The sequence below is a fragment of the Balaenoptera acutorostrata genome, chromosome X (assembly GCF_949987535.1).
Source record: "Balaenoptera acutorostrata chromosome X, mBalAcu1.1, whole genome shotgun sequence".
Lineage (NCBI taxonomy): Eukaryota > Metazoa > Chordata > Mammalia > Artiodactyla > Balaenopteridae > Balaenoptera > Balaenoptera acutorostrata.
In genome coordinates this window covers 101,400,009-101,418,088 of record NC_080085.1, presented here as the reverse complement: position 1 = coordinate 101,418,088, position 18,080 = coordinate 101,400,009, and the positions used below count along the sequence as shown (strand labels likewise).

The 18,080-nt window shown below is 37.3% G+C and overlaps 1 protein-coding gene across 3 annotated transcripts in view; it reads right to left on the bottom strand.

Annotated features, from left to right (window-relative positions):
• Positions 1-9,655: 9,655 nt before the first annotated feature.
• PLS3 (plastin 3) overlaps positions 9,656-18,080 on the bottom strand; it is a 91,973-nt gene continuing 83,548 nt past the window's right edge. For all 3 annotated transcript variants that reach the window (XM_057537937.1, XM_057537940.1, XM_057537938.1), the window contains exons 10-16: positions 16,130-16,325; positions 14,975-15,053; positions 14,049-14,163; positions 13,727-13,860; positions 12,645-12,768; positions 12,300-12,424; positions 9,656-10,889 (exon numbers count right to left, since the gene is read on the bottom strand). In XM_057537937.1, the coding sequence (XP_057393920.1) occupies positions 10,757-10,889; positions 12,300-12,424; positions 12,645-12,768; positions 13,727-13,860; positions 14,049-14,163; positions 14,975-15,053; positions 16,130-16,325 (906 nt within the window). In that variant the 3' untranslated portion in view covers positions 9,656-10,756. The remainder of the gene's footprint in view (positions 10,890-12,299; positions 12,425-12,644; positions 12,769-13,726; positions 13,861-14,048; positions 14,164-14,974; positions 15,054-16,129; positions 16,326-18,080) is intronic.

The window sequence follows — 18,080 nt, the reverse complement described above, 5'->3', positions numbered from 1 at the left end:
TGGGGGAATTGCCAGTTACATAGTATGCATGAAAACAGAGTTACTTATATCTTCTGGGAGTTTTGTTTTGTTTTTTAATAAGCTTGGGTGCACTGCATTTTGAAGGTCTCTGGGTCGTATTTTTTCCAGAGAAACAGGATCCACAGGAGGGAGGGTAACTCTAAATATGTAAAAGTGTCTCACAATTATCCTGAATACACAGGATAAATCAGTGTGTGGCAGATCGGTGTAAGCCTATCCACATAAAATGGAGTACTCTAGTTGGAAGTAAACTGTACTGGAAGTATCATTTATCACAACAGGGGTAAGCCAGTTTGGTGTCCTTCAAGGCAGACAAATTTTTGAGTGGAACTACATAGTTCAGCAAAGCAGGGTGTTTTCTGAAGAGGATGAACTGACTGTCGTGGTCAAGAAAGCCTCAATATTGTTGTCTACTCCTGATTGGCAGGTCTCGCTGATGGTATTATAATAACCTTAGCAAAAGCGTTCTGATAATGTGACGTCAAGGTCCATTTTTATAAGGCTGAAGGTTGGGATTAATGATATGAGGGAAGCTTAAGTGCCAGAAGGGGCCTATAAAAGGGAATCTGTCTTCCGAGATGTTTAAAGGAAGTGATATTAAATTAGTGTCAGCAGGGTCTGGTGGAGGATACTAGATCCAGCAATCAGTTAAATTCAGAGCAGCAGCTATGACTGGGAAAAACATATAGGAGAGTTTTCTTTTCCCTGAAGTGGCAGAAGAGGGCAATAGGGGTTCAAAAATAATAGGATGAAGATAAGGGAGATCACATAGCGTTCTGGAGGGTGTAAAAGTGTTGTAATAGGTAATATTAGTAGAAGGGCAAAGGGACAGAAAAAGAGTGTTGAAAAATGAGAAAATTAATCTCACTCTGTCATCTTGGGTGGAACCTATCCCCTTCCGAAGACAGCAGCTTTTGTTGTCTCAGGGAGAAGTTGCCCACTTCCGCTGTTAGTGGCTTCTGGAAGATTCCTAACAATCCTCAGTCTAAGGTCTTCTGATGAAATAGATGTCCAGTAGTGTGGGAGGAAGTGATGTGTATCTTTTAAGTTAAACATTTTATATACTGAAAAAAAATCTAAGTATCAATACCTCAGAGCTTTACTGATATATCAGTTGTTAATAGTACCAACAAGAAAGTTTTCACTAAGGGTCAATGGAAGTTTTATTTCTGTTTATTTCAGAAGACCAAACCTCCAGGTGGCAGATCACACGGAGGATGTTTAGGTGCATATTTTGAAGATGTACCTTACACCCACTGGTCATAAAGTTGGAGATATTTTATAAATCTCCTGGAATATTCAGTCACATTAGCTTGTAATAGAGTAGAACTTGGGATTGGAAGTGAAATTCCCAAATGCATGAGGCAGTTTTTTATTAACACATAAGGAGGAAACTTGTGGATCCTTGAGTGGTTTATCATCATCGGGCTAATGGCAGTACTTTGGGCCTGGGAAGTCTGAGGGTTTTTGAGAGCTTTAATAATTAAAATTTTAGAATTCTGTTAATTTTCTTTATTTTTTTCTGAGTTTGAATATGGTATGTACAGAGGGATTTCTGAGTAAAACGTAATATTTTAAAGGATTTAAAAATGGCAATACCAGCAAAATGTGTGTCCCTGTTACTGGAGAGATACCTTGGGATTTCCCATATCAGGAGTGGGAAACCATTTCACTCAGCTCTCCAGCAAGGAGAGGCCTCAACCCACCCTAAGAATACATGACAATAACCAGAACACACTCATTGCCCATTTGGAGATGTTTAAGGGGACCTCGAGGCTCTGGTTCCTATTTCCTACCTTTACAGACTTTCAGGATTTGTGAGATTACAGGTAGGACATGCCTCAGCAATACCTCTTACCATTTCCCCACTACTGTTGGTTCAGTGCTGTGGCCAAACGATCTCTGCTATTAAGGGTGATACCATGAAGTGTTTTTGCTAAAATCTGTTCTTATCATGGTTATCTTAGATAATGGCAAAGCATCTCAAGGTCTTTTAAGTCACCATTTATTTTATAGAGGTTCCTAGAGAGGTCAGGAAATCTGCTTCTAAGCCATGAGGACATCATGGAATTAACCTAAAATCACATATTTACTATCAGTATGAAATATCCTCCTTTATATTTTGCCAGTTAGTCTGAGCAAGGGCAATTAAGTTAGCTATCAGAACTGATTTAATTTCTATGAGAAGCTTATATTTCAAGGGGACATTTAAGTCCATAATATCATACCCTATTTAGCAATTTTTTAGTTTTACTTTTCCTGTTTGAACCATTAACAAATACAACTAAATAATAGTTATTTAAGAGTCTCTAGAAGGTCTGTCCAGGGCATAGATAATCTCCTAAAAGGCATAAGCAACCATGGGGGTTTTCTGTTTCAGGTGAAGGAAGGAGCGTGACTGGCTTTGGAGTACTGCAATAATATTTCTTAGGTGACCAGCTGAAAAGTGGTGAGTGCTTTTCTTCCATAGAAGAGTGTATACAGCATGAGAGCCATTAAGCTTACTGAAGACCTTAGAACTAAGCTTAATGAAGTTTTTACATATTTTGCTGTTGCTGTTACAGCTTGCAAAGTGGATATGTTTTGGTTATTGGATCTAAGCAATAGGCCTTTCATGAGTCCTGTGTAACTGAGTCAGTACCCCCAAGTGCCTGTCCACAAATATTTTGAACAAAAAAGAAAAATGGTTTGTGAATCCAGAATCCTGGAAAAATGTTTGGAAGAGAGTCATTGCATCAGTCTTTGTGCTTAAATATATGTTTCTTTTAACTTGAAATGTATTCAATCATTGAAAGATATAATTACCATATTTAATTATGCATAACTAACATAGGAAGATAAACTCTTAATTTGTTAGGTTTATCACCATTATTTTTACAGTTTGAACTTAATTAAAAGGTAGAAAAATTTATTCTTATTGTTCTTTCTTGTATAGAATTGAGAAGCAAATCTTCATATTCCCTAGTGGCCATTTCAGGAAACCCAAAGATAGTTTAGGCATAAGACATTTTAATAATTTTATTATTCTGAATTTGGAGCCTAGATGTGGGAGAGGCGAAATCAAAGCTAGCTGTCAGAGGAGACAAGGTGTAAGTCATAAGTATCTAAAGACATGAAATATTTATAATCAACACTGTAAAACTACACTAGATTATACCAAGGCTAAAGCTGTATTGGGGGAAAAAAGACAGCAGCAGGGCCTCATATAAGCCAGTAGAGGAGGATGTTTGTTCATTTCTGAGACTTGGACAACATTCATATTTTGTCTGTGTTCAGACATGATTACACAGTGGTCTTGGTTTTGTCTCACTTTGTCACCATCATAGAGGGGCCTTGTCAGACGTTGGTGTGTGAATTTCTCTATGCTCACAGGAGAACAGGCTGAGCCTTGAGTACCAGGCCAACTTCCATATGCCAGGGGCTGTTTTCCTCTTTCTCATCAGTGACATAGACTCTGAGAGGACTGTCTTATCTATATTTTAAGTGTCAACTGTCAAGCCTTACAAGGAGCCCCTTCCATGAGATCTGAGTGTAGCAGTTTTGAAATAAGATTTTGAAACCCGGGAGTAAGCATGGGTCAAATCTGGACCTCAAGAAGAAGCCTGCAGGGTTTTTAACAACTCATCTGGGCTCCTTTATCTCCAGTCAAATTTGTAAGAAATAAATCAGCAGCTAAAGCATCACTTTGCATTGGGGATTTTGCTGACCACCACGACCCCAACCCATACACATTTTGTTTACCCCCATCCAAATTTACCATTTTGGACTTTGTGCTCCTGATACAAACTTCCATAGACACTTTACTTAGTGATAAGTGTTTATGTCCCGGATCCGCAACTATACAGCTCAAGCAAAATAACGTCTCTCATTCATCTTATTCAGGCCTTAGACAAAAAAGTCTGAAATTAAGCAGGTGCTCAATATTGTTTAATCGATTAGTGAATTATTAATGGAAAACATTTTAACAGAAGACTCAACATAAAATGTAACTTTGAAAACTTCTCTATCCACAGGAAGTATGTTGAGTAAAAAGCAACAAAAGAGGAAGACTGAAGTCCTAAGTTCTTCCCTGGGGACATTTCACAAAGTGGACAAAATCTGATCAATTCCTCAGGAGTCGCTGCAAGTTCCTTTACCTGGTTTTTAATTTTTTAAAAAAATTTATTTATTTATTTTTGGCTGCATTGGGTCTTCGTTGCTGCGCGCAGCCTCTCTCCAGTTGTGGCGAGTGGGGGCTACTCTTCGTTGCCATGCATGGGCTTCTCATTGCAGGTGGCTTGTCTTGCTGCGGAGCACAGGCTCCAGGCGCACAGGCTTCAGTAATTGTGGCTCGCAGGCTCAGTAGTTGTGGCTCGTGGGCTCTAGAGCGCAGGCTCAGTAGCCGTGGCGCACGGGCCTAGCTGCTCTGTGGCATGTGGGATCCTCCCAGACCAGGGATAGAACCTGTGTCCCCTGCATTGGCAGGCGGACTCTCAGCCACTGCACCAGCAGGGAAGCCCCAATGGTTTTGTTTTAAAGCCTTTCACCAATACTATTTGTTTCCCAGTAAGTCGTTGTCATCTCCCATCTTGTTGATCCTTAAAATACACCTTCCCATGAAGTGTTTCTGGGAAGGTATATGAAGGACAGAGGACCACTTCCCATTAAATTCGAAATGATTTGTTTTTATCTTTAAGAACATTTAACAGGGGATCTACCCTCTTAACAAATTTTTGAAGATGACATGATTGTCTATGTAGAAAATCCCAAAGAACTTACCCAAAAACTCAAAATAGAATGAAATACTTAGGTATAAACTTTAAAAACTGTACAGACTCTGTATACAAAGAAATTTTAAACGCTGATTAAAGAAATCAGAGAAGACCTAAATAAATGAGATACACTATATTCATGGATTGGAAGAGTTATAATAAAGATGTCAGTTCTCCCCCAAATTGATCTATAGATTTCACACAATTCCCAGCAAAATTCCAGCAAAAAACTTTTTTTGTAGACATAGAAAAGCTTATTCTAAAATGTGTGTGGAGGGACTTCCCTGGCGATCCAGTGGCTAAGACCCTGCACTCCCAATGCAGGGGGCCTGGGTTCAATCTCGGGTCAGGGAACTATATCCCACATGCTGCAACTAAGAGTTCACATGCCACAACTAAAGATCCCGTGTGCTGCAACTAGGACCCGGCATAGCCAAATAAATAAATACATTAATTAATTAATTTTAAAAAGATTTTTAAAAAGAGAATAAAAAATAAAATGTGTGTGGAAAAGCAAAGGACCTAGGATGGCTAAAACAATTTTGAAAAAGAAAAATAAAAGTGGGAGGAATCACTTGACTTGATGTTAAGGCTTATTATGCAGCTATAGTCATAAAGACGGTGTGGTATTTATTGGCAAAGGGCTAGATACATAGATCAGTGGAAATTAATAGAGAACCCACAGATAGACCCAAGGGTTAAGGATGAAGGCTGGTGGGTGTGGCTATTAAAGGGGTAGCACTAAGGAGCATTGATTGTGGTGGTTGTTCCATGACTCTACAAGATACAATTGCACAGAGCTATATATATATACACATACACATGCAAATGAGTGCATGTAAAACTGGTGAAATATGAATAAGCTCTGTGGATTGTATCAAAGTCAATTTCCGTTTTTTTTTTTTTACTCTTTTCCAGTTCCTGTTTTTTATTCTTTAAATTGCAGTAATAACTGACATATAACATTGTGTTTGTTTTAGGTGTACAGCCTAATGATTCAGTATTTGTATATATTGCAAAATAATCACCACAATAAATCTAATTAACATTTGTCACCACACGTAGTTACAAATTGTTTTCTTGTGATGAGAACTTTTAGGATTTACTCTCTTAGCACCTTTCAAATATACAATACAGTGTTATTAACTATAGTCACTGTGCTGTACATTACATCCCCAGGACATGTTTATTTTGTAACTGGAAGTTTGTACCTTTGGACCCCCTTTACCCATTTCACCCACCTGGTGTTTGATATTGTATTATATACATATACACCTCATTTTATTGCACTTCGCAGATAGTGCATTTTTTACAAATTGAGGGTTTGTGGCAACCCTGCATCAAGCAAGTCTATCAGCACCATTTGTCCAACAACATTTACTCACTTCAGGTCTCTGTGTCACATTTTGGTAGTTCTCATAATATTTCAAACTTTTCCATTATTATTATATTTGTTATGATATCTGATCAATGATGTCACTACCGTGACTTGCTGAAGGCTCAGATGATGGTTAGCGTTTTTTGGCAATAAAGTATTTTTAAATTAAGGTATGTACAGTTTTTTTTAGATATAATGCTGATGCAAACTTAACTGACTACAGTATAGTGTAAACATAACTTTTATACGTACTGGGAAACCAAAAAGTTCACTTTATTGCGGGGGTCTGGAACCGAACTCACAATCTCTCCAAGGTATGGCTTTATTGCTATATAGGACATTATTACTGGGTGAAACTGGATGAAGGGTGCATGGGACCACTTGTTCACTTTTTGACACTTCCTCTTAACTTATAATCATTTCAAAATAAAAATTTTAAGTGACCCCTCCCCCAAAAAAGCCATGTCACTTATTCAACTGTACCCACCTAAAACAAATGCTACAAACTCATACCATAAGCTCATTTATACCAGGTTTTGTAAATATTATTTTGTCTAAATGGCAAATAATTTTTTTCCTTCTTTTCACAATCAAATTCAGATGTGAGTCATCCTACCACAAAACTGGCCTAAACTCTTAACAAATGTCAACGGCACAAAAGACGAAAAAAAGCAACAGATTGTTCCTGTGTCTTACATTTTAAAGGCAGAACAGGGACTTGACAATCAAATGCAATGTGTAAATTTTTATTGTATCCTGGATTAAAAAGAACATCTTTAAAGATACTTTTGCATATAACAAACCCACAGGTATCATCATTCTCAGTGGTCAAAAGCTGAAAGCATTCCCTCTAAGGAACAAGGCAAGGATTCCATTGTCACCACTTTTATTCAACATAGCTTTGGAAGTTCTAGCCACGACAATCAGAGAAGAAAAAGAAATAAAGGGAATCCAAATTGGAAAAGAAGAAGTAAAACTGTCACTGTTTGCAGATGACATGATACTATACAAAAGAAAATCCTAAAGATGCTACCAGAAAACTACTAGAGCTCATCAATTAATTCGGTAAAGTTGCAGGATACAAAATTAATACACAGAAATCTCTTGCATTCCTATACACTAACAATGAAAGATCAGAAAGAGAAATTAAGGAAACAATCCCATTTACCATCATATCAAAAAGAATAAAATACCTAGGAATAAACCTACCTAAGGCAGCAAAAGACCTGTAGTCTGAACAATATAAGATGCTGATGAAAGAAACTGAAGACCACACAAACAGATGGAAAGATATACTGTGTTCTTGAACTGGAAGAATCAATATTGTTAAAATAACTATACTACCCAAGGCAGTCTATAGACTCAAGGCAATCCCTATGAAATTACCAACAGCATTTTTCACAGAACTGGAACATAAAATTTTTAAAATTTTGTATGGAAACAAAAAAGACCTTGAGTAGCCAAAACAATCTTGAGAAAGAAGAACAGAGCTGGAGGATTCACACTCCCTGACTTCAGACTATACTACAAAGCTACAGTAATCAAAACAGTACGGTACTGGCACAAAAGCAGAAATATAGATCAACGGAACAGGACAGAAAGCCCAGAAATAAACTCAGGCTATGAACCTAAAATTGCTCTAAAAATGAAGTCTACAGGAATTCCCTGGCTGTCCAGTAGTTAGGACTCCACACTCTCACTGCTGAGGGCATGGGTTCAATCCCCGGTCAGGGAACTAAAATCCCACAAGCCGTGCGGTGTGGCAAAAAAAAAAAGAAAAAAAAGAAAAAAAAGAAAGTCTACTAAAAAAGGCAATTCTTTGTTGGTTTCATTACTTTTTGAGAATCAGCATTCGCTTTTTATGTTCATTGGTTAATTATAGGTTTTAAGTTGGATATTTACCTCCTTTGCCCATTTTTCTAAAGGAACTTTCTCTTTCATAGATTTGTTAGTCCTTTTAATATATTAGTGATTTTAGCCCTTTATCTGGAGGAAAGAAGAAATGGTGTGTTCAGGCCAATTGCTTTATGTGAACACTTAACAGACCAAAGGTGCATTCCTACAGACTGTGGGCCTTGTACAGTGAACCACCCAAGAAACCAGCTCTTTTTTTGAATAAAGGGCAAGATGGAGTAAGCCTTTTCTCTTGCTTCAAAGGCATTTCAAGGCATTTTGGACATAGTTACTTACAGAGAAGAACTTTTGTACTTGGAAGGAAACAATGTAGATAAGCATAGGAAATATAAGGTAGAAGATAGGTCATAAGATACAGTCTCATCCTATCTCATCAGTTACCCTGGCATATGTTTGCAGAAGACTTGTCTTTTATTTATTCATAAAAGGTGTCCTTATATTAAGAAAATCCATGATATGGGCACCATAGACCAAATGTTTGGGTCTCCTCCAAAATTCATATATTGAAACCTAATCTCCCAGTGTGATGGTATTAGGAGGTGGGGCCTTAAATTATAAGGGTGGAGTCATGAATGGGATTAGTGCCCTTATTAAAGAGACTCCAGAGAGCTTCCTTGCCCCTGCCACCATGTGAGGTTACAGCTAAAAGACAGCCATCTATGAACTAGGAAGTGGGCCTTCAGCAGACAGTGAATCTGCCAGTGCCTTGATCTTGGACTTCCAGACTGCCTAACTGTGAGAAATAAATTTCTGTTATTTATGTCACCCAGTCTATGAATGGACTAACACATGGGACTAAACTTTTTTCCTTGGTCACCTATATTTTGACTTTGTTTATTATATTTATTTATTTATTGCAAAAGCAGAATTGTCACATTTATCATTCTTTCATTTTATGTCTCTGGGGTTTGTATCATACTAAGAGAGGTCTTTCTTATTCTTAGACTATAAATACAAAATATTTTATAGTATCACCATGCACTTCCTCAAAGGACATTTCATATTACTCATTCACACAAAACCTTGAAATGGTACCATAAACAACAGGTTGTCAACTAGGGATGATTTTGCTCCCACCATGGAACATCTGGCCAGGTCTGGAGGCATATTTGATCTACACACTGGGGGTGTGCTACTGACATCTGTGGGTAGAGGCCAGGGATAGAGCTAAACCCCTGCAATGCACAGGACAGCTCCCTCCCACCTCCAACAAAGAATTATCCAGCTCAAAATGTCCATATAGTGATGAGGTTGAGAAAACCTAACATAAACCATCTCTCTTCCCTGGCTGTTCTGATACCCACTGTTTCGATCTTCTGTATAAAATCAAACATTGAAAAGAGTGAATGAGATGGAAAAGAAAGAAAAAGGGAGAAATTGGATAAGGAAATTTTGGTAAGTTGGAGAAAACCATCTTACCCCACTGATCGTATCCTTAACTCAGTCAGCCCCTGTAATTCAGCTCCAAAAGCTTAAATTTAATAAACATCATTTTATAAAGTACACCAGAAAAAGAGTTAGAATATTGGAGAAAAAAACCTGGCAAACATTACTGGCATACTACTAAGGGACAGAAGCATGAAGAGACTAATTATTATGTAAATGCTTTTATTTGAACTAATACATTGCTACCAGATTACATCACTTTTCAGAGTTAGAGTAACATTGTGATCTTGAAAACTATAGCAAACAGCTTGACAAAGCAAGAGTACATTAAGTCCTACATATATGTTTATTTTTTAGTGACCACATCTCCTTGTCTTAGGTGTAAAATTAGAAAATTTATTATACACTTAGCATACTTGGCCTACCGTATCCTGCCTAAATTCTGAGCCCACTCTCTCCTCAAAAGTGTCATATTCAACAGCATTTTAAATCTAAAGAGAGAGTTTGATGATACAGGTTTTAAAACAAATAAGCATATATTGAACCAAGTGTTTTAAGACAAAATATGTCAAATGTTTACAGCTTCGGTGTGAGAGGGAAGATGGAAATTCAAGGTACATTTTTCTTCTACCTATAATGTATGTTTTTTACTTACTTGAAGACCCCTTAAAAAAAGTAGCAAAATCAGCAGTCTTATTTAATGTAATCAAAATATTCTTAAATGTACAAAAAAGGATCATGTAGAAAGAATACTGTAAAAAGATACTGATTTTTAAGAATAAAAGAATATGAAAAGCTTCTATTACATTCTACACAGCCAGTTACTTCTGTAAATTTTCAGTACTAGAGAGATAAGCAAAGGATACTCATATCCAAATACCCTCTGACCACAGTTCTTGAATAAGAACTAGCATACTGAGTGAAAAGCAGAATTATTGTCTAATAATAGTCATATCCAATCATCTAAGCAAGTCCCAGGAGGTGGACATTCTAAGAGGGAAACAGATACAGAGAGAAATACGTACAGCAATGGGAAACGTCAAGGGCAGCGATCTAGGAGGAGCGAGTAAATGATCTGGCTATGAGCACATTTCAGGTGGCCCTGACAAATCCACCCTGACTAAGGGAAAGAGGAGTTGCTGTTATTAAAACTCTTTCCCCTGAGGGCTCCCATGATGAGCTTAGTCTTGTTTAAAGTCCTTTAAGTAACCAACGGTTCCTTAAGCCATGAGCACTTCACCTGGAAATTGCTGACCTGCTAATCATGCACTTGGGAGCAAGGTTGTTTTTATTCAAATTGGTTATTTTACACTCTCTTCATTCCCCTGCCCATCAAGCATGCAAACACGGTCATGACCATCTTGGGCTTTACTTCCACAAGGTCTTCCGGGAGAGCGTACACCCTGGCTCCAATTCTTCTAGCCATTGACACTGCGTACCTATTTTTGGAGGAAACAAAAATTAACGTGAAATTCTGGTCAGTCAAGGGCACAACATGAGACATCTATTTCCTCTTATATAATCATTTATCTGGGACACAAAACTTCTATAGCGGAAGTTCAAATCGGAATGATTTCATTTTTCGTTATTTTGTTTTCTGTTTTATTTTGTTTGCGAGGTCACTCATAAGTGACACCAGATTTTTAAGCTCTACTATTTGGGGCCGCTAATATTTATTCACTCCTTTTCTACAATATAAAATGAGAAATAATTTTGGAGCACTGATTTGATATGAAAAAAATATTTTTCTAGAATATATATATAATTACCCAGATTGATATTCTCGTTGAGCATGTAATAAGATAATAGTAACTCTCATGAGATCTTAGAGATTTGGGGTGGAAAAAATTATGCCAGATGCAAAATACAAGTTGGTAGATGCAGTGAATACTTCCAAATATTCAAGGGAGGGGAGAGAGTCTACATGGTACATGGCCAGAGTGGCCGAAGCAAGGAATGGGAAGTGTAGAGAAAGGAAGGGAAAAAAGAACTGACGTGTCCAGCTGGGGAAATTTGCAGGCGCTCTCCTCAATTAATACATAAGGCATTTCTAGGTGTTCTGTAACAGGAATCTTTAAACATGATCAAGCATCTGGAAAAAGAAGCCTCAGGAGTTCTCTATAAATTATGGATATTAAATCTTTATCATATTACGCTACAAATATTTTTTTAAGGAGGGCAGAAATGACGTGCTTAACCACGAAGTTTTGCGGTAGTTTCTTAGCTATCCTGTGAAGCCCTGCTGGGGGCCGATTTTCAGTGTGTACTGGGAAAGTTTTCATGGGTTACCCGTGAAACCAGATCACAGTCTAGGTCTTTGGAGAAGGGAAGAGACAGGTGGAAAAGACCTTCTCAATACTGTTGAAATGCAGGAAACTTTCAAGGCACAGTTCCACCTGAGGGTTTAGCATCCTACCCACTTAAGGGACCAAGATAATAAACTCAACATACATAGTAAAGTGGTCTATGCACAGTAAGAGAGACATCACTAGATAATGTGTGTTAAAAGAGTGCGACAGAAGAATACTCTTATCAAAGGCATGGTTATTCTTAGCTCATCTTTCCCTTGTGAGTTTGCAGCTAAGTTGCATTAAAACATACATTATTTCTGTAATCTACTAAAGCAACGACTGACTGAGCACCTACCTACTAGGTCAGGTGCAACGCTAGGCTCTTACAGATTTTATTCATTTCAAAATCTCCAAGGTAAGTATTATTGATCCCATTTTACTGATGAGGAATCTGAGGCTAGAAGAGGTTTCCCCCAGGTGACATCATTCTCAAGTGGCAGAACCTGAATGAGAATGCAGATCTGTGCTCTTGCCAGGATATTATGCAGCAACCCTTACTTGGCATTATTGTGCTTGTCATCTTCTGTTAGATTGCCACTCTTAACAAGGTCATAGTTTATGCAGCCTGGCTGAATGGCATCAATTAAATCCACAACTGCCAAACTGGAGCTGATCGTCTTGTCCTAGGGTAAAAGGACAATACATCTGAGAATTTCAATGGGTACAAATGAACGTGGATTACCTATATACAGCTGCCAGAAACAAAGTCCAGTGAATTAAAAAAGAATCACGCCATTAGCCCAACAATGATTCTCACTCGCAAAGAAACCAAAAGCTAGCCTTCCAAATTATAGATACTTTCTAGAGCAAACAATGTTCAATAGTCAAACATGGAATTCTTACCTTAAAACTCTGAATGGAAGTTGATTTTCCAGCTTCACTCAATGTTCTGTTCACCCAGCTTACAATGATGTCGTCATTAGCTTTCTGACCATCTCCAAGATCTTCCAGGACATTGAGGGTATATCTAAAAGAAGAAGCAGAAGAAAAGGTCCTGATCTACTTCATGAGAAAAAATTCAATTAGAAAGATGCTTTATCTTTAATTTCTTCTCCTTAGGTTTAGATTTCATGGAAAGAGAGTTGCACTGTATGAAAAAAAAACACCAACATTTCAAGTAGTAGTGGCTTGCCATTAAGCTGCCTTTTGCACGGGTTGGGGGAAGATTCTCAGTCCTTTAATGAGCAAGCCCAACAGTCTACTGCAGTCTCATTTTGTACTAGTCCAACCATGGTAAGGACTTAAAATAAGCTGTGCTTTGGCTGGTACCCAGTTATAATGAATGCTTTTCAGCATTACAGTTAAGAGATCTTTCTCAAATATATACATGGGGTATTCATAATTTTTGCTATTTTTATTCACCGACACTAAATGAGGCTCAAGTCTGTCTGTCATGCTTCCTATGAAAAAAGGGAAATAGTCACAGTTCTGCTGCCTCACTTTCAAGAAGCCATCTCTCATTGGCCATCCAACATATATTCATTACTTAAGCTCACTTCAGAGTCTAAACACAGAAATTTCAAAGATGTAGTCATTGATACATTTGCTTAAAAATAGTAAGGGGCTTCCCTGGTGGCGCAGTGGTTGGGAATCTGCCTGCCGGTGCGGGGGACACGGGTTCGAGCCCTGGTCTGGGAAGATCCCGCGTGCTGCGGAGCAGCTGGGCCCGTGAGCCACAATTACTGAGCCTGCGCGTCTGGAGCCTGTGCTCCGCAACAAGAGAGGCCACAATAGTGAGAGGCCCGTGCACCGCGATGAAGAGTGGCCCCCGCTTGCCGTGGCTGGAGAGAGCCCTTGCGCAGAAACGAAGACCCAACGCAGCCATAGATAAATAAATAAACAAATACTTTAAAAAAAAATAGTAAGGACTAGATCACAGACCTGTATCATAGTGAAGCTTAAACAGCTAAAATTGTGCACCATACCTTCTCATCAGCTGCCAGACTAAAGCTAAAGTCAGGGTTTGGTTCCCATCATTCAGGTCTTGCCCTCCAATGCCAACCAGGGAGAATTTGGCAGGATGCTTCCCTAATTCAACAGCATAGTTGCAGTTTTCTAGCTGCAAACACACAAAAGCAAATGCTTAAAAGATTTTTCACTTGTTTAATCTGTATATGCACATGTGCACAAAACTAAGACACAGTTCCTTTCCTTAAGAAGCTCAGAGCCAACGAGTTTCCCAAACAAAAGAAACAAATTGAGAATTAAAAGTCTGTAAGAAGTATGTGCAGCAACCTAATTATCTACCTTTTTCATGTTGGCTCCAAGTTTCGGGTATGGAGGTTTATTCACCTTACTCCAGTCAACAGGAACTTTAATTCGTTCGTATAACTGTAAGATTACCAGGGCATCTTGCAGGTCACTAATGATTTAAAAAGAATTTGATCAATGCTTTCAGACAGCTGGGCCTATGTCTCCTTAAAAACAATAACACTATACTGTCAAACAAGATATATAAAACCATAGATAATACCCAAGACTCCTATATTTTTAATCAATCTGTGCTGAAAATAGAGCTAACACCATCCAATTCTCTTAAAAATATTTATTGAGAGCTTATTGTTTGAAAAGTACTGTTCTAGAAGCTGGGCACATAGGACAAAAATCCCTGGCCTTTAAAGTCAGAGAGAGAGAGAGAGAGAGAGAGAAAGAGAGAGAGGGAGAAAGAGAGAGGGAATAAACAAGTATATGGATAATATGATTTGGGGTGTATTTAATGGCTATGAAAAAAAAAAAAAGAACGAGGTTAGGGGTTAGGTAGTGGTAGGTGGTGGTCAAGATCTGAATCAGTGGCTTGAATATAGCAAGGGAATAAGGCATTAGATGTGGAAAAGAACATTCCGGGCTGAGAGAACAGTGAGTACAAAGGCTTCAAGGCATCATGGATGGTCTGCTTAAGGCACTCTCTGGTCTGTTTCAAAATATAAAGTATCTGTTCCCTACGGTGTTAGAAAGACATTTATACATTCTTTCACTTAATGTTAATGATCATGTAAAGAAATAATCTGGGCTTTTGTGTATTTGGAAATGAAAATGGGAGTCACCACTCAACATTTTCCAATATAAGTAAATGCTACAAACTAACATTTAGGAAAGGTTTAGAGCTGTAATTATTTGTGTAGCGTCCATTCATGATGTTCATAACTGTTTACAATAGCAGTAGGAAGGCTTACGCATAGAGATGGTTTACATGAGGATTAACACCAAGAGAGTTCATCCAGTTACGGAAGGTTCTTTCTTCACGAGTTTCTCCTATTAAAAATATTCACAATGTTTATATATTCATTAAACACCTTGTATATGTGCATATAACATCAACCCACATATAAGATTATTTTATTTCTTCTTTACAGATCTAGAGCTTTTTCTCCATTGTGAGTCTCTAAGCAGCCTCTCTAAATACATTCTCTCTAGATACATGCTTCTTTTTTAAACTGGATGAATTTATTTTAAAAGTAAAGAATACAACCTTATTAATAACCAGTTAAGCAATTTAGAGGTGTATGAAGTTTTTATAATCTCCTCCTCTGTCTAATCCTTCTCCAGTATCTCCCCAAATCCCCATACCTCTAAAGTAACTGATGTTATCAGTTTAGTTTTTATTTTAAAATTTTGCTAGGGTCGTATCGTATAAACCTCTGTACTTATATTAATCTACATCTTCCCTCTACCCATTTAACAAATACTAAGCTACATATATGTACTCCTTTTACATGCCTATATTAGAGCAACAAGTTATTTGAAACTTCAAAAGCATAAAATTTAAAGATTTTATAGTAATGATAGTAGACATGCAATGAACTACTATTTACATTTGTTAATTTTTAAGTACTATACTTCATGCATATATAATCTGGCAAAGGTAAACTCTGCCTTTCCCGAACTTAAACGAATAATTACCATGCATTATTATTATTTTTTGAGTAGGTTAAGTGTGAAAGGAACTGGGGCCAGTTAGTCTGACTGGAAGAATGAAACATAAATATTGTAAATTTATAAATTTTATGGAAATGTGTGTAAATTTTATGCATATAGGCATTTTTCTGGTGAGAGGTTTAAAAAGTGGCCTAATTCTAAAATATTAAAATAAAACATTGGTTTACTAAGTGGCCTTAAACTAAGTGACCCTAGGCTAGCTTACTTTAAAAGTTCCCTTGTATCATTCCTTTCTATCAGCTGCCACTTTTTACTCAGCCCTTGGGACTACTTCTAGCAGACAGTTGCTAAGGAGGATAAGGAAACTTATTAAAGTCAAGATTATGAAATCACTGTGGCCTATGTATTTCTACTCTGTAGTCCCAAACATAATTTAAGAAACCTTTAGTTACCTTCTAATAGAGTCCAGTCAATATCCTGGTTCTCTGGCTTAGTTAGTGCTGGGTATTTATTAAACAGGTTAGCCACAAAGGCTAAGTTCAGTTTGGGGTTTCCACTGACAACATCAGCAGGGGTAACAAACTGTCTGCAACCTAATTTGTCTGCTTGTTGAAGCATGCTCTCAGCTCTCTTCAAATCATCTGTTTCCTGTTGAAGTAAAATAAGAAGACATTTTTTTAAAAGACCATACTAAAAATACAGAAATGTTTTCCTACAATGATAGGTTGGGTATACAATTCTGTTTTCTCTTAGTCAATATATGGTACTTATATTATTGTTTTGAATGCAAAAAAAAAAAGTTGGCTGTGCTGGATATGCAGTACCTTGAAAATACCCTAGATGGCACCAGATCATATATCTAAGGACAGAATACATTTAACTCAATTGAGATTACATCTCTCATGGCAAAATTCATCAAGAAAAAAGCCAAAACCTGTTCAGATTTTTAAATTAAGCCCTAAAGAAGGTGTAAGGCTGAAAAGGATGATGGAATTATGAGAAAATATTTTAAAAATAATAATCAGGGATACCAGGTTCTGATAATTTTATTTCAGGTTTAAATTGCATATTTTAAATTGTAGTTTTTCTCTTCAACTATTTTTTGTTTGTTTTATTTTACTTTTCCACCCGGGAAGCAAAGTTTTCCATTTCTGTAAAAAAAAATACTTACTTTCAACTAATTCCTAGGACTCCTAACTTTTCTTCTCCATTTTGCCTTTTTTTTCTTCTGGAAAGGTGCATGCTGATCTCTTGACTAACGTACGGTTTGGTGAAGATTTTTAAGTTATAGATCCCATGATTTCAGACCAATGTAAAAATAGTTTCCCAGGTGCTCACCATTCCCACCTCCCACCAATAAAAGTTCCTCCTCCTGGAGCTGCAGGAGAAACAGTTGCTTTTGGATTATTCGTTTCTAGTGACCTGCCCTCCAGACTGCTCTTGGCAGCTACAACAGACATCTCCACCCCAGTCTACCCCAGGGCAAAAGTAGCTCTTCTGGAAAACAGTGTCATGTGAAAAGGGATTTTATAACTGGGAGGAAAAAAGAGAGAAAGGGAACTTGAGGAATGTTACTTCTAAACCAACATGGTGCATGCAGATTGTATACTTTGAGAGTCTTAACTCTGTCTTTAATGGGTGATGGTATCTTTAGTTTTTTAATCTCCAGTGAGGTGCCTTGACTGTCTGGGACTCCAGGACAATGTGTATTTATTGTGTTACCCTTCTCTGTTACCATCTGCAGAGCAATCAGTAACCATGAGCAGACGGGCAACTGAGTGGGATTCAGCCTTTCTTCAGGACTCTCTGTGAGCCTAGTGACTTCCTCTCATAGAGCCTATTTTATTTCTTGTAACCTATCAGTTGTTACTTCAATGCCTCTGGTATGCTATTTACCATCTTTATTTTAAAATCCTTTGTTTATTGATCATCTTGGCATTCCTAAACAAAAAGCATTGATAATATTGGAATAGAAGGAAGCTTTAAAATAGTCAAAAATTTAAAAAATTCAAATAAATATACTGTAGAATAGTGAAACAAAAAATAATCAAATAAAAAATATACATATGCAAAAAAGAACTTCAGCCCATACCTCACATCATATTCAAAATTAACCCCAAACACACACACACAAATGTATAAACCCAACACTATAAATCTAAAACCCAAATGTAAAACTAAATGTAAAACGCCAAACTATAAAACCTCTAGGAGAAAACATAAGGAGAAATGATTGTGACCTTGTGTTAGGCTAAAAGTTCTTAGATACAACACTGAAAGCATGATTCGTAAAAGAAAAAAATAACTAAATCTGACTTTGTCAAAATTAACAATGTCTGTTCTTTGAAAAACACTGTGACTAAATATTTGCAAATCACATATCCAATAAAGGGCTTGTATTCA